Source organism: Leptonychotes weddellii, chromosome 4 (assembly GCF_054177405.1).
Source record: "Leptonychotes weddellii isolate Sample4059 chromosome 4, ASM5417740v2, whole genome shotgun sequence".
Lineage (NCBI taxonomy): Eukaryota > Metazoa > Chordata > Mammalia > Carnivora > Phocidae > Leptonychotes > Leptonychotes weddellii.
The window spans coordinates 152600152-152614415 of NC_138372.1; the positions used below are offsets into that span (position 1 = coordinate 152600152).

The 14264-nt window shown below is 43.4% G+C and overlaps 1 protein-coding gene and 1 long non-coding RNA gene across 13 annotated transcripts in view; one reads left to right on the top strand and one right to left on the bottom strand.

Annotated features, from left to right (window-relative positions):
• The window catches only part of SAMD12 (sterile alpha motif domain containing 12), a 385968-nt gene extending 376302 nt beyond the window's left edge, over positions 1-9666 (bottom strand). For all 10 annotated transcript variants that reach the window (XR_014144350.1, XM_081816432.1, XM_081816429.1 and 7 more), the window contains exon 1: positions 9527-9666. Coding sequence is in view for 9 of the 10 variants with exons in the window: in XM_081816432.1 (XP_081672558.1) it covers positions 9527-9539 (13 nt within the window). In the remaining variant the exon portion in view is untranslated. The remainder of the gene's footprint in view (positions 1-9526) is intronic.
• A 12-nt stretch (positions 9667-9678) lies between these two features.
• LOC115945105 (uncharacterized) overlaps positions 9679-14264 on the top strand; it is a 249494-nt gene continuing 244908 nt past the window's right edge. For all 3 annotated transcript variants that reach the window (XR_014144351.1, XR_014144353.1, XR_014144352.1), the window contains exon 1: positions 9679-9988. This is a non-coding gene — a long non-coding RNA (uncharacterized LOC115945105). The remainder of the gene's footprint in view (positions 9989-14264) is intronic.

A 14264-nucleotide genomic window follows, 5' to 3' on the forward strand; every position in this document is an offset into this window, starting at 1 on the left:
GAATATAAAAAATATTCTAAGCTACTGAAGTAAATGTTCTACCCCCACAAACTTCCTTGATGACTCCAACACAAACTGTCGATCCCAGTTTATCCACACAGAAGTATTTATTAAGGACCCCAACATAAAAAAAGCTAATTTTTCTCAGAAAACAGAAAAAAGAGAAAGCAAGAGCTTGGGCATCACAAGGCTCTGACACACATCTACTGACTCAGCCAAGACCAAGAGCTGGGATGCCCCACCCCTACTTCTTGGTGACTGGTTGCTCTCTCCTACACCTATAAATAGCTGGTCATCAAGGGGGCAATACAAACTTGAGAAAAAATCAAGTGCAAAGTACATCTACTGAAGTCTGGTTAATAATATACTCACCTCCATGTAATGCACATGCATACAGGAATTCTGTAGCAATCCCAGATTCAAGTATTCTATGCCAAAGTTACATGGACCAGTGGAAAAATCCTAGTGGAAATCCTAGTGTGTTAGCATCCAAATTATACCTCTAAGACTACCGTTTGTGCTTGGAAACAATTCTGCCATCAGGACTTATACTCAGTTTGAGGCCAGGTAAAATGTGGTCTTTGCACATGAAACAAGCACCGCTCCCACTACATAAAGGAACAGCTGATGAAAGACCCAATTCTAAATCAGAATGGCACACAGCTGCAAAACCAGCCCCTGGCCCCTGCCATTCCCAAAATTTAAATCACACTAGAAACAGTCAACCAACCTAACAAAACGGAGTTCATGACTCCCCTTGGCAAATAAGGCCAACTCCTTTCAGGGACAGGTAAGTTTGTTCCCCACTCCAGTTAAGCTCCTCTTCTGTGGATTCAAACATGGTCTTCCCTTTCCTGTCCTCATGCTCTTGTCTATCTTTATCCAAGGTAAGCCTTTCCTCATCTAGGTTTCTTTCCTCATTTGACAACAATGACTCAATATCCAGAGCTTGATAAAAGTCCCTTTTATAGTAAGTAACATAAGAATTTGTTAACAGCTTTTTCTTGGATGCAAAACCAGTGGCATTTCTAGGCTATATCCATGCTTGAGATCTGGAGTAACGTCAAAACCAAGGGTGTATATTTGCCATAGCCATACTATACTCTTGTATAATGTAGCACAAAGAGCCCACCTCAGGAAAGCTGCTCCCTCCTAATCCTATCCAAATGCCTAAACTCTACCCCTTAATGCAATTCCCTTATTTTTGTGAAAGCCTCATTATCAATGATTTGTCAATACAGAGAAAATCCAAATTGAGGAAAATTTGGCACAATAGTACATGTGAGGCATAGGATCTCTAAAATACAGCTTGGCCATTCCTTATAAAGTTAAAACACATTTACTATAGGACTCAAAAACCTCACTCCTACCTCTTTATACAAGAGAAACTTACATTCACACAAAAACTATTTACAGTGGTTATTCACATTTACCAAAAACTGGAAACAACCCAAATGTACTTCAACTGGTGAATAGATGAATGGTGGTATGTCCATTCAGTGGAATATCACTCAGTAATGAAAAGGACTGGGTGGATACATGCAACAATATGGGTGAACTTCAAGTGCATTACACTAAATGAAAGCAGCCAGACTTGAATGGCAACATAGTATATTATTTACATGACATTCCCAAAAATGCAGGAGCGCAAGGATGGAACTCCGATGTTGGTGAAGGGTAACTACAAAGAGGCACAAGGAAACATTTTGGGGTGTAGGAAGTAAATTTGATGTTAGTGATGATTATAAGACTGAATACATTATATTTGTCAAAACTCAAAGAACTACAAAAGGTGCATTTTATGGTATGTAAATGACCTAAATAACTCAAATTTTAAGTTTCTTAACCTACTAATCTAGAACAAAGAGAACATTTGAAATAGGGACTCAAGTTTCAAAACCATGAAATAGTTTAAATATTTTATCTCAGGAGAACCTGAGTGTTTTTTTTTAATCAATTTAACCAAATTTAGATTATGATTGTAAATGTGTGTTAATTCTTAGACAAAAAGAATCCATTTTTTGTTATGTAGCTTCTACAAGATTTATATCAGCTGGACAAAACATTTTTCATTTTACATTTGACTCTTTATAGCCTATTTATATAGACACCTCTTTTTTTTTCCCCAAAAAAATATATTAGGGCATCAATTTTCACCAAAGACTTCTTAATCCTTAGATGATCCTAATATTGTTCTTTGGTGCCTATCAAGTCACCATGTTAGGTTGATTATGGTCTTCTTTAATGGTTATCTGGCCTAACTCAGCCATATCGTCTCTGGAAAACTAATGGAATCATACAGCTCTGACCCAATGTCAATTTTATAGAGTGCTTAAAATTTTTCTTCTTTTGCAAGATCTGAAATTCTGCTTTGCAATCAATTTACATATTGTATGGCTGGGGGATTATCAGACCACTAGACAGCCCCACCGATAAAAGAGCAGGTGTTAAGTGACAAGTAAATTTTGGGTGGGGAGGGGGAATCATTTAAGTGATGAACCTTTAGTGAATATACTGTTATAACTTTTACTTTCCTCTTCTACCTCATAACTGCAGGGAATCGGATAATACATTAAAAGTGAAGATGCTTCATATTTTACCAATTACATTTTGTTGGTCTTACCCAACTCTGAGAACCTACATTCCTTCACGGAGCACCTACTACTATGCCAGACACTACATTATGTGGCCATAAAAATGGCTTATATGGTTTTTTTTTAATTAACATAATGTATTATTTGTTTCAGGGATACATGTCTGTGATTCATCAGCCTTAGACAATTCACAGCGCTCACCATAGCACATACCTCCCTCCCCAATGTCCATCACCCAGCCACCCCATCTCTCCCACCCCCTCCACTCCAGCAATCCTCAGTTTGTTTCCTGAGATTAAGAGTCTCGTATGGTTTGTCTCCCAAATGTTGTCTAACATTTACTGAGTGTTTATTGAGAACTACCAGAATCGGCCAGAATTGGCCCTCTACATGTCTATGAGATCATTACTATTGATATTCTCGTTTGCTAAATAAGAAGTCTCAGAGCTGTTCAGTGAATTACCCAGGCCCACACAGCAGGTCGTCAGCAGAGCTGGGGTTCCCACCCAGTCTAGCTGCAGAGCTTGTACATTTAAAGACAGCTACAGCCCTCACCATGAGACACAAGCAGGCCTGAGCCCGTTCTGGCCCCAGCTCTCCAGGTGAAGTATAGCTTGAGGCTTCACACCCCATGATCAGTCCACAAACACCTGTCAAATCACTGAAGACTTGGGAGTTTCCTGGACGAAATACCACCAAACACAGCAGCATGGGCAGCTGAGGAGCAAAGAGCTGAACTTGGCATCTGGCTCCTCCCAGCCTCAGTGCCCTTGGAAAAAGTCTGAAGGCAGGGAGGTAGCCGCCCCTGTCACCCAACAGCTGCCACCCCTTCGTGCTCTTCACTTGGGGAGGCAAGCTGTGCCTGCAGCTTCTTGCACCCACACTTTAGAAAAACCAGACTAAATATAGCCAAGTTTGCTCTCATGAGCCAGCTCAGAGCTGGTAGTGCTGCCACATTCTACTTCAGAAAATTGGGGAGAAATCAGCTTGATTTACAAGAGAGCTGCTTTCCTTGCTTCCTCCTGTGGTTTCAAAAGGACTGTATGCAAGATCCAACTGGACTGCAGGGAGTGCTGAAGGTTTGGCCAAGCAGATAATAGAGCCCGCAGGAAAAGGAATGTACCAGACGTGACTTAGGGTAGCATCCCCATTCACTTTCCTGCCCGTAAAGGGCTAAACAACCACAACACTGAGACTTTGGGGAAAAAAATCCATTAAGTAGAACATACTCTACATACACCACTGTTTCATGCCCTTTCTGCCATGCCCCACCCATCATTATCCTGGACCAAAGCTCACGCGAATGCTCCTCCCTTGGTTAGGCTATCCCATCCAGCTCAGAACTAAATGCTCCATTTGTTCTCAGACCTCCCATGTAATGTTGCTTGTACTTTTACTTAGCACTTAGATCATTCCACCTAATCTGCTCCTTGGTCTCCTTCAGCAAAGTGATGATGGGGAGGTACAGAATGGGCTAAGGTCCCTTCTTTATTAGACTCTCCCCTCCGCCTACAAATCTAGTAGAGTTCCCTGAACACAGGCTGTGTTCTATTGCCTATGAGCAGAAAATACAAAACCTATATGAATGCCAGGGAAAGGGTTTGCAATCCCCTGCCCTTCTCCTAACTAAATGCATGATATGGGACCCTCCCTGGAGTTCAAGCACCGGCTTCGGATCCCGGGCTGCCCCTCCTGCGCAGGTCACCACAGCATCTACCATGACTCAGCCTAACAGAACACAGTGACCGCAGCAAGTCCTGGGCAATCTCCCATTATGAGCGCCAGCACTTGTTTCTTCTGGCTTAAGAGTACATACAGCAAGACAGAAGAAAGGGCTGGGCCAGGCAATGCAAGAGTAGGATTAAACTGAAGCCCTCCCTGTCTGAACTGGCTGAGAGGTCCCCAAGAAGTGATGGGAGTGGCAGGAACCACCCCCAGCAAGCATGGAGGCAGGGTTTGAGGCCCCACTTCTCACACTGGATAGGAATTTTCCATGTTGGGCTTCTAATCACTACTCTCAGGTCTTAAAGTGATTCATAGAAGCTGCTGGTACAGAAAAGTCAAATCTTATGCGCTAGAGAACAAAATTAAGTTTAGGGTGGGGGAAAGAAGGAAAAAAGACCCCTCGGTGATAAGTTGAAGTGGAACAAAATGGGGCAGCAGCTAGTTGAACAAGAACATCCTAATGCACAGGTAAGATCCCGTTAGGGAAACTAGTCTACACTCCCACTGCTTCTACGGCTCCTACTCTGTGGGGGTGAACACAGGTGGGAGTTCTCTCAGGGGTCTAAGGGGCTACTGGAGGAATCAGAATCATCCATCATCTCCCATTAATTGTCTTCTCATTCATTCAACAAGCTTCATAAAGGGTCTACCACGGGCCTGGCCTAAGACACAGTGCCTACCTGCACCGAGCACCAGCACCACCAAGTACAAGAGGTGATTACACTCGATGTTTTCAAGAAGGAATCGCAGTTAGAAAAATGTCGGTGGGCTAGCTCTGACAGCCCTCCTTGCTTCAGGCTTCACAGGAGGGGAAATCCGTGAGGACACTTCGGTCTCTCCCCACTCTCTCAGGGGTAATTAGATTCAGAAGAGGAGACACCTACCGACATTCAAGTCTAGGAGAGGGAACAAAGCACACGTGTCTCCTGCCTCTCTTCTTCCCTTGGAGTCCCATCTGCCTGCTGCAGGAGCCTATGTTCTCTGGGCTCCCTAGGCTGTTACAGGGGCAGCAACTCCTAGGAGGGACAAGTGCTCTGCTTGGGTGCAATATTAACAAGTCTACTTTATCATCTAACCCAAAGCCAAACAACAAACCAAAACACACACAAAAAAACCAAACCAAACCAAACAAAACCCCACCAAAAACAAAAACCCATGGAGGTATGGAGGTTTGTAATAAAGAGGACACTTGTATCTCCCATCATGAGTCTCTGTGACTCAGTTCTGAATTCAAATGGGGTAGAGAGGCTTCACTGATGACTCCTTCTCTTTGCTATGCTTGTCTGACTAGCTCATTTGCCCTTTCTCCCAGCTGCTATTATGTATCCTTACAATAACTTGGTGATGGGCAGTTTTTTTTTTTCTTTTACAGGAGAAAAATTCTAAAACCTGAGCCTTGAATGACTTTGAGGCCATTTGATAGCCAATGTGTTCATTTAGGATGGGAAGTTCAGATTCCTTAACACAGATATGTCATCTGGAGCATACTGCCTTCCATTTGAAATCTTTGGGGATGGGGAGTGCTGAATATTGGAAATCATTTTTATGCCACATAAGAGTCTATTAGATCTGAAATAGAAGCACTACACACAAAAGTTTATCCACCCCACTTTGCTTATGCAGCTCTGAGGATGAAGCAAGAAAGGAAGGAAATATGAACAAGGAGTAGGAATACCCTTCTCTTGCTTCAGCGCATTTATACTCCATTCATGAAACAATTACTGCAGTCCTTTAAGTGCCAAGCACCAACCTTGGAATACAGAGATGAATACAATACTGTCCCTGATGAGTCCACTTTTTTCCTCTCCCTGTGTAATAATGCAATCCATTTCTGTTAAACATCACCTCATGGACACAATCATCTACACAGTCTGTCCATGGAGAACGGATTACTTTTTGGTTTCTGCATGCTACCTCTCTGTAGTGGCCCTAATTTTTCCAGTTATTTAGGGTAATTTACTAAAATACAATTTTTTTTTAAAAAGACAATGGATGTAAACATAATCCCAACCTAAATGCAGACCATGTACTCTATGGCTGGAAAGCATAACCCTAAGTTGCCCAGCTGCCTGTAAATGCGAGGCATGGGTCGCCACCACACTAAGGAATAGAAACAAGATACTGTAATTAAATTCAGAGAAGAAAACATAACCCAGGGTAGCCATAAAACAAAGGGCACCTCTTTATCATCTTAAACTCAAGGCTAAGGGTTCAGCAAAATGAATGAGCTCCCTATTCTTAACACTTTTACTACTTTTAGCACTTTACACTTAACACAAAGTCAAGCTTACTTAAACAGGTTACACATGATAAAAAAACCTTCTACTTTGCTACTAATTAGGTTTGTACGAATAAGTGAAAATTCAGGATACAAAACATGCCAAACAGTAAAGCTTTTCTTTGTTTTGTTTTGTTAAGAAGGATGGGAGTACAAAAAACATTTACTGAGGATCTATGTTCAAAGCACCCTCCATAAGCCCTCTCCTTTATTAAATCCTCCCAACTTTTCTAGGAAGTAAACAGTAGTGTACCCTTTTCCCCAGATGCAGAAACTAAAGTTCAGATGTTAAGTAACACGTCCTATTCCACTTCCTCTGGCCAAATTCCTCCTCTGAATCAGTGTTTCTCAATGAACCTAGGGACACTGGCTGTTACTTGGTTTTGGGTTGTGAACTTTGTATGGGATGGCCATGCACTGAGGGACATATAGCATCCCTGGCCCATGGACAAAAAAAATACCAACAGCAGACCCAACATATCCCAATCACACACTTGGAGGACTGTTACCCCTTGGATGAGAACCACTGCTCTAGAAGATTCTTTGAGCATCAGGACAAAAGACTGAAGAGAGGGGCACTTCCTTTAAAAATTTCCCTTACCTTCAAATCTCTCAGAAGTCCCTTATTTTATGGCGCTTGGGCTCCTAAGAAAGCCCCATGCACACTTACGGAGTCAGTTACAAAAGTGGCCATGAATTTATTTCCCATACATTCCATAAGCATTTACTGAGAACCTACTCTGGGTCAAGTACTGTGCTATGGGCTGAGAATATAAAGTCAAAAAGTACAAGGTCCCAACCCCGAAGGGGTTACTGTCTTATAGTCTAGTGAGAGATTGAGTATGGAAATGTTAAAATAGGTGTAAGCACAGGTACTAGGGAAGCTTAGTGCAGAAGGCACCTCCCACAGACCAGGGCAGAGAGCTGGGAAGGCAGAGGGAACAAAGGGTTGAGACAGGCTCCCAGAGGAAGAGAAGTTTTCCCTGAGCCTTTTGAAAGATCAAGTGAGAGTAGCCAAGAAGCGCCCACTAGGCTGAGCAAACTGCCTTTGCAAAAACAGAGCTAGGGAATCCTCTTTGCAGCTGAAGTTTAAATGACTTCCTTCAGTCCTCAAGTTGAGACTTCATTGTGATTCAAACTTGGGATCTCCTGTTTACTAGACAAGCACTTGAACCAAAAAATCTCTAGAAAATAAAATAAGTCTCTGCAGTCTACGTGTAGTTCATTCCAAAGTTCTTGTTTTCTCGCAAGGTCTGACTGCTGGTATAACTCATCAGACGAGAAATATGACTAATTTTATACTTCTTACAGTGAACAGGAAATTATTTTCAAATACACTGCGGACTGGCAACCAGTGGGAGTGTCCCTCACTTGGAAACACAGAAAAGTGCAGAGAAAAAGAGAATAACCAAGGTCATCTGAAGGGTGAGGCAAGAAGGGGTGCCAGGTCAACCTAACCTTGGCCTGAAGCTCAGGAGGAACTTTATCTTTTTTTGCTCATCTGAAGTCTTGTTTCACTTACAATCAACTGTAACGATGCAGAAAGCCAGATTCTCACCTTATTATTACGTTTGCACAGTACAGAACACTTAGAAACATCTTTGGCTATTTTTTTTCCAAAGCCATGTATGTTAGAGATGTAATATAAAAACCATAGATGTGAATATAATATAGATAACTAAAAGTAGCCAGCTGGGGCACTCTGAATCTCAGCCCAAAGGCAATAGTTTTTTGAGTTAAGGTACTGAGCAGAAGAACTGGGTTGTTGCTACTTCAGACGGTTAAGTAATTATAATGAGAGCAGGAGTCAGAGTAGTTCAATTGCTCTCTCCTGGGGCAGGGAGGGGAGAGGGAAGCAAGCCTTGTGGTTCCCTCTTGCCTCTAGCCTACAAGGAACAGACTCATTTCCCCTTGGCAAGGAGCCAGATGCACTGGCAGGCATGCCCTCTTTTTCCTACCCCAGTTCCCCTCTTACCTGAGCCACACTCAGGATAACTCTGCAGGGAACTGTAGGCTCTCCTTCAGTCCCATGATTACCGCATTTTATCGTTCAGGCACAGTTTGACCTCTAATTTGACACCGCAAACACATCTGGTCCACATATTTCTCCCCATAAACTACCCTCCACAAAAAAAAGTCTGTGTTCCAAGGGAAGAGAATCTGAAAGGAAGACTCGGGATCCCTCACAAACCTCCTGCCCCTGCTTTCATCCCGGAGGTTCAGAGGAGACAGTATTGTAGAGCCAAAACTGCAAAGCCAGAGGCCATAATTATACTAGAAAAGAGGAAGGTGGTCTTCGAAGAAAAGAATTCACCCACATGGAAGAGACTGGTTGTTCTTTTTTATTCCTGGCTGATTCCATTTCTTTTCTATAAACTTTGCTAACCCCGGGATGGTCGTATAAACAGAGACAGGTGTAGGGACACCTCCACCCTCTGAGTACATCTGCTGCCACCGCCGCCGGGTGCGCACGATAGGGGCCCTGGACCCAATCGAGGGCCATGCTTCCCGATGACGCACCTGGCCAGGGTCCTCTCCCACGTGTGGGGGGCAAAACGAGCATCCCCAGCCCCCGGGGCCACCCAGCCGGCCTCGGTTAAAGGGGATAGCGAAAGGGGCACCTCCGGGCTGAGACCTCGTGCCGGTCTCTCCGGCTTTCCCCCCATTTCCAGTACACCGTGTCGCATTAGGGGTACTCTTCGCCTCCAACCACAAAGTCCTGCGCACCTACATGTCTTTCCAAAGCAACTGAAGAAAGCGCCTACTGGCCTTCCGTGGCTCAGGTGAGTGCCAAGAGGTGTAGGAAGAAAGGGCCCGCTCGCCACCACCCTCTTTCCTCTCCTCCCCACGTTCCCCAAGATTCATCAGGGATGTGTGTATTGGGGTGCGCGGGTTAAGAGGGAGCTCAAAATGCCCAAGCGTCCCTTACCTTCCACAGCCATTCTCTCAGAGCTTCCCTAACGCATGCATAATTTTCTCGGCCGAGATACTCCTCCTGCCCCGCGCTCCCCCCTCCTCGCGCTTTCGCCTAAATATTCTGCGCTCATCTGCTCTAGGACCAACCTGCCGCGGTCACGCAAAGCGAGGCTGCAAGCTCCGGCTCCGCGCAGGGCAGCCTGGGAAGTGTAGTTCCCTCACTTCCCTCGGACCCGGGAGGGTACCCCGAATCCTCCCCAGGGGACTGCCTCGTCTCCACACTCGGACCGCAGCTCTGGCTGCAGCCGGCCGAGGCAGAATAATCCCTCCTGGAGCGGGGGGAGGTGTCTCAGGGGCGGAGCCGGCGACCCCCGGACGTGCCCGGGACTACATTTCCCAGGATGCTATGCGCTGGGCTTCGTTCGGCGCTGAATAGAGACCCGAGATTGAGCTCTTCGCTGACAATTGGAAGTGGGTAAGCACCTGCAGAGGTCGTGTGGAGGGCTGGAGGTGGAGGTGTCTGTGGTGGGATCTTCTGGGCTTGTTCGCGGGCCTGCTTGGCTAACTATTTAGTGAGGAGAGCAGAGCCACCAGCTGGCTGTGGTTCCCCACCTGGGCCAGAGAGCCGCTGCACAGGGTGCGGTTAAAAGTTGTTCCTTTGCGCCCTGGGATACTCGGGGTTCTGCAGAATCCTGCCAAGTGATATAGCTGGTCGTCTGATCCTCCAGGTGGTGCAGGTGGATAAACACTTAACATGGGGTGGAGGATGGCTTAAAAATCCCCAACAGGCATCATCCTCAAGGGGTTATTAGGAACCAAATTTAGGAACCGGGATCCCACCTGAGGATGTCTGATGATGGAAGGCTGTCTTGCTTCCCTGCTAGGAGGCTTTCGGCTTGTTTGGCCTGGAAGCCCATTGACGGTCTGTGATGGGGCCTAATAATTAACAACGCCTAAGAATTCGTGTTCTTTCAACTTCTGACCCTGTGTCCTAACTCCAGGCGTTGGGGGTGCTGTAAGCAGACAGGAGAAAGAAACACGTGGAGGGCAATAGAATTCCAGAGCTGGTAAATACTGATAAAAATGAAGTTCCCAGACCTCTTTTTTTTTTTTTCTTGAACGTGGAAATGCAGATGCAGTTATGGCTGGTAGAGGTAAGGGGATGGTCTTGGGGGAAAAAATCTGACTCAGGACTGTAGTAAGTCTTTTAAAGGCCTTGAGCTTGGAAATTCGAACGGTGCCACTTCCAGTCAGCACCCAGCTCTTCTAGCCCCTTGCCTATATATATAGCTCCCCCCCCAAAAAAATATATGTATATTTCTGAAAACTACTCTGGAAAATTAGGAACCACAAAGATTCGATTCTTCCCATAAAGATGACTACTTAGATTTTCTTTGTCTAGGTCATAATTTAAAAAAAAAAAATTTGTTTGAGTGTGTACATGCGCCACTGTTTTTCTGGTCACTAAGTATGTGCCTAATCCTACTATTGGGTAATATGGCTGTGTCTGGGTACTTTTAAAAATACCTGTGTGTAACTATTAAATGCCATCGGTGATACTTTAACTGTGTGTCCATAGAGCTGTGTGCAAATCAAACCCAAGGCTTCCATCCTTGGTATAGTAGCCAGAGACCTGTTCAGTGAAACACAATGAGTATTTGCCATGGATAAAATAATTTTTCCAACCTAATTAATAACCAAGCATTCCTGGAAGGAACTGAAATCCGGGTGCTTTCTCTCCCCTCTCATGTAAGTCTTTCCTTAGATAGAACATTTGTAAAAGAAAGCCATGCGACCAGAAATATCGATGATTCTTGGCCTTGTCTGTGCACTAGCCTTTGACAAACACACATTCTTAAGCCTCACCTTAATCTCACAGAATCTGGATTTCTGAGTATTTGGATAGGGACATTTTAGTTTTAAAAACCCACAGGTGATTCTCATGTTCAAGGAAGATGAAAACCATTGGTCTGTTTTCAGTCTTTTAAGGATCTGGATGATACTAAAATGTAAAAGTCACTGAAATATTTTTTTCACTTAAAAACATTATTTCAGCTCAAATCTTTAAGATTTTTCCCAATTTATGTACATTCTAGTTTGAGTTTCATTTTTAGTATAAATGTAAATAAGATGTGAAGGAAGTACTAGTTTAACCATAAGAAATAGCCAATATTGATTTTTTTTTTTTAAAACCTAGAAATAGAACAGTATCACATGGCTTAACCTAATAAAGGATAAGCAGAAGTTAAGCTGGGGCTTTCAATTCTGGCTGATCACCTGGGGGATAGGACGAAAGAGTTCTCACTAGAATGGCCAAAAGGAAAAGACAGAAAATAGGAATTCTTGGCAAGACTGTGGAGCAGTAAGGACTCATACATACTGCCGGTGTTGTGCAAATTGATACAAACACTTTGGAAAACCTTTTGGCATATTAAGCTAAATATATGCTTATCCTGTGACCCAGCAGTTCCACTTGTAAGTGTGTGGCAGGCAGATACGCCTACACATCTCCAAAAGACATATACAGGAATGTTCATGGCTACATTATTTGTAATAGCTACAAACTGGAAACAGTTAATGAATTGTGGTATAAACAAACCATCCCATATCCAGGGGTTAGCAAACTATGGCCTATGGGCCAAATATGGCCTACTACCTCTGTCTTGTTCATGAGCAAAAATGGTTTTTACATGTTTAAATGGTTGGGGGGGGGGAAAGAATATCTGGTCACATGTGAAAATTATATAGAAGCACCTACATAATAGCTTCAGTTTTTCTTTTTGGCCTGGAACACCTAAAATATTTCCTGTCTTTCCCTTACAGAAAAAAGTTTTACCAAATCCTTCTATAAAGTAATGAATTACAACTGCATACAACAACAAATTTGATGGCGACAAATCAACCCAAAATTGAGGCTTAAATTAACACCCATTTATTATCTCAACTTCTGTGGGACAGAGATTTGGGCACAGCTTAGCTGGGATTTCTGCTTCATGGTCCTTTACAGGCTGCGATGAAGGTGTTGGTGGGCCAAAGTCATCTGAAGTTTCAACTTGGGAAAGATAAGCTTCCAAGTTTGAGTGGTAGTTGGAAGAATTCGCTTCCTCACAGGCTGTTGGATGGAGGGCCTCAGTTCTTTGTTGGCTATTGGCCAGAGATCATCCTTAGTACTTTGCCGCAAGAGCCTGTGTGCAACATGGCAGCCTGCTTCATCAAAGCACACAAGCTAAGGCTAAATGGAGTTTACTAGCAAGATGGAAGTCACAACCTTTTGTTACCTAGTCATAGAAGTGCCACCCACTCAATGTTGTCATATTCTATTAGTTAGATGCAAGCTACTCAAAGGGAGGCCATGAATATTAGGAGGTTGGATCATTGGGGGTTATCATGGGGGGTTATCTATCACAACACACAGGCAGAATGTTGAACAAAAAAAGCCAGACAAAAAGAACTACATAATGTGTGATTCCATTTATATTAAATTCAAAAACCAGACAAGATGAATCTATGGCGTTATAAGTCAGGATAGGGGTTCCTCTAAGTGTATGAAGGGGGGAATGTAAGTGCAGGGAATGGTTAGTAAGTGGAAGGAAACCCCATGAGGGCATCTGGGATGCTGGGATGTTGTGATTCTTGAGCTGCATGCTGTTTACACATATATATATTGTTTGCGAAAAGGTATTGAGCCATATGTATCTGATTTGTGGAAGGGTGTATGTGTGTGTGTGAAAAAGATACTTCAATAAAAAGTTTTAAAAAGTAATATATGCTTAGATTCAAGTAAGCATGACAAATGACCCATTTATCAGCCACTCTTTGATTATCTATGCGTTCTCTTTCTTTGCCACAGTAAAGTCACAGTTGATTCCATTCCATTTAACAAGTATGCTTTGAGGACCTACTAAGTGCCAGGCACTTACCTAGATGATTGTAATACATAGTAGGCTGAATTTCTAGAAATCGCCCTCAAGATTCCATACCAGAATCCCCTGAACCTGTGAATGTAATGAGTCATGCTTCCTGTGATTGTGTTAAAAGGCACAGTTGACTGTAAAAATGGAAGACTATCCAGGTGGGCCCAATATAATCAATCAAGAAAGAATTTTCTCCTATTGGTAGCAAAAGGGGAGGGCAGAAGAGGAATTCGAAGAGAGTCTAGGCATGAAGAAGACTCAACACACAGGTTACTGCTTTGAAGAGAAAGGCATGTGAGTAGGGATACAGGCGGCCCCTGGCAGCCAGCCAGCAAGGGAAAGGGGACCTCAGTCCTATAGCTATAAGGAACTGGATGCTGCTAACAATTTGAGCCTGGAAATGGATTCTTCCCCAGAGACTTCAGATAAGCGTTCAACCCACCTGACACCTTGATTAGGTCTTGTAAAACCTGAACAGAGAACACAAGTGAGCCCACACATTCCTCTGAGTTACAGAACTGTGAGCCAGTAAATCAATATTGTTTTAAGCTGCTAAATTTGCTTATTTTCTATTTGTTAATTTGTTTAGTTTTTATGCAGCAATAGAAATTCATACAGGATGTATCCTGTTCACAGCAGACAGCTATTCTAGACCTATTTTTGTGGGTGGGGACACTTAAAAAATAATGATTTTTAATGCTGACAAAGTAAATCAGAATTTCTGGAGGTAGGACTCCCACCCCTAGCATTTTTTTTCTTTTTTCAAGTTTTTCAAGTACTTCAAGAGATTCTAATCTGAAGCTTTGATTGAGCAATCTTATTAAGGGGATAGAGACC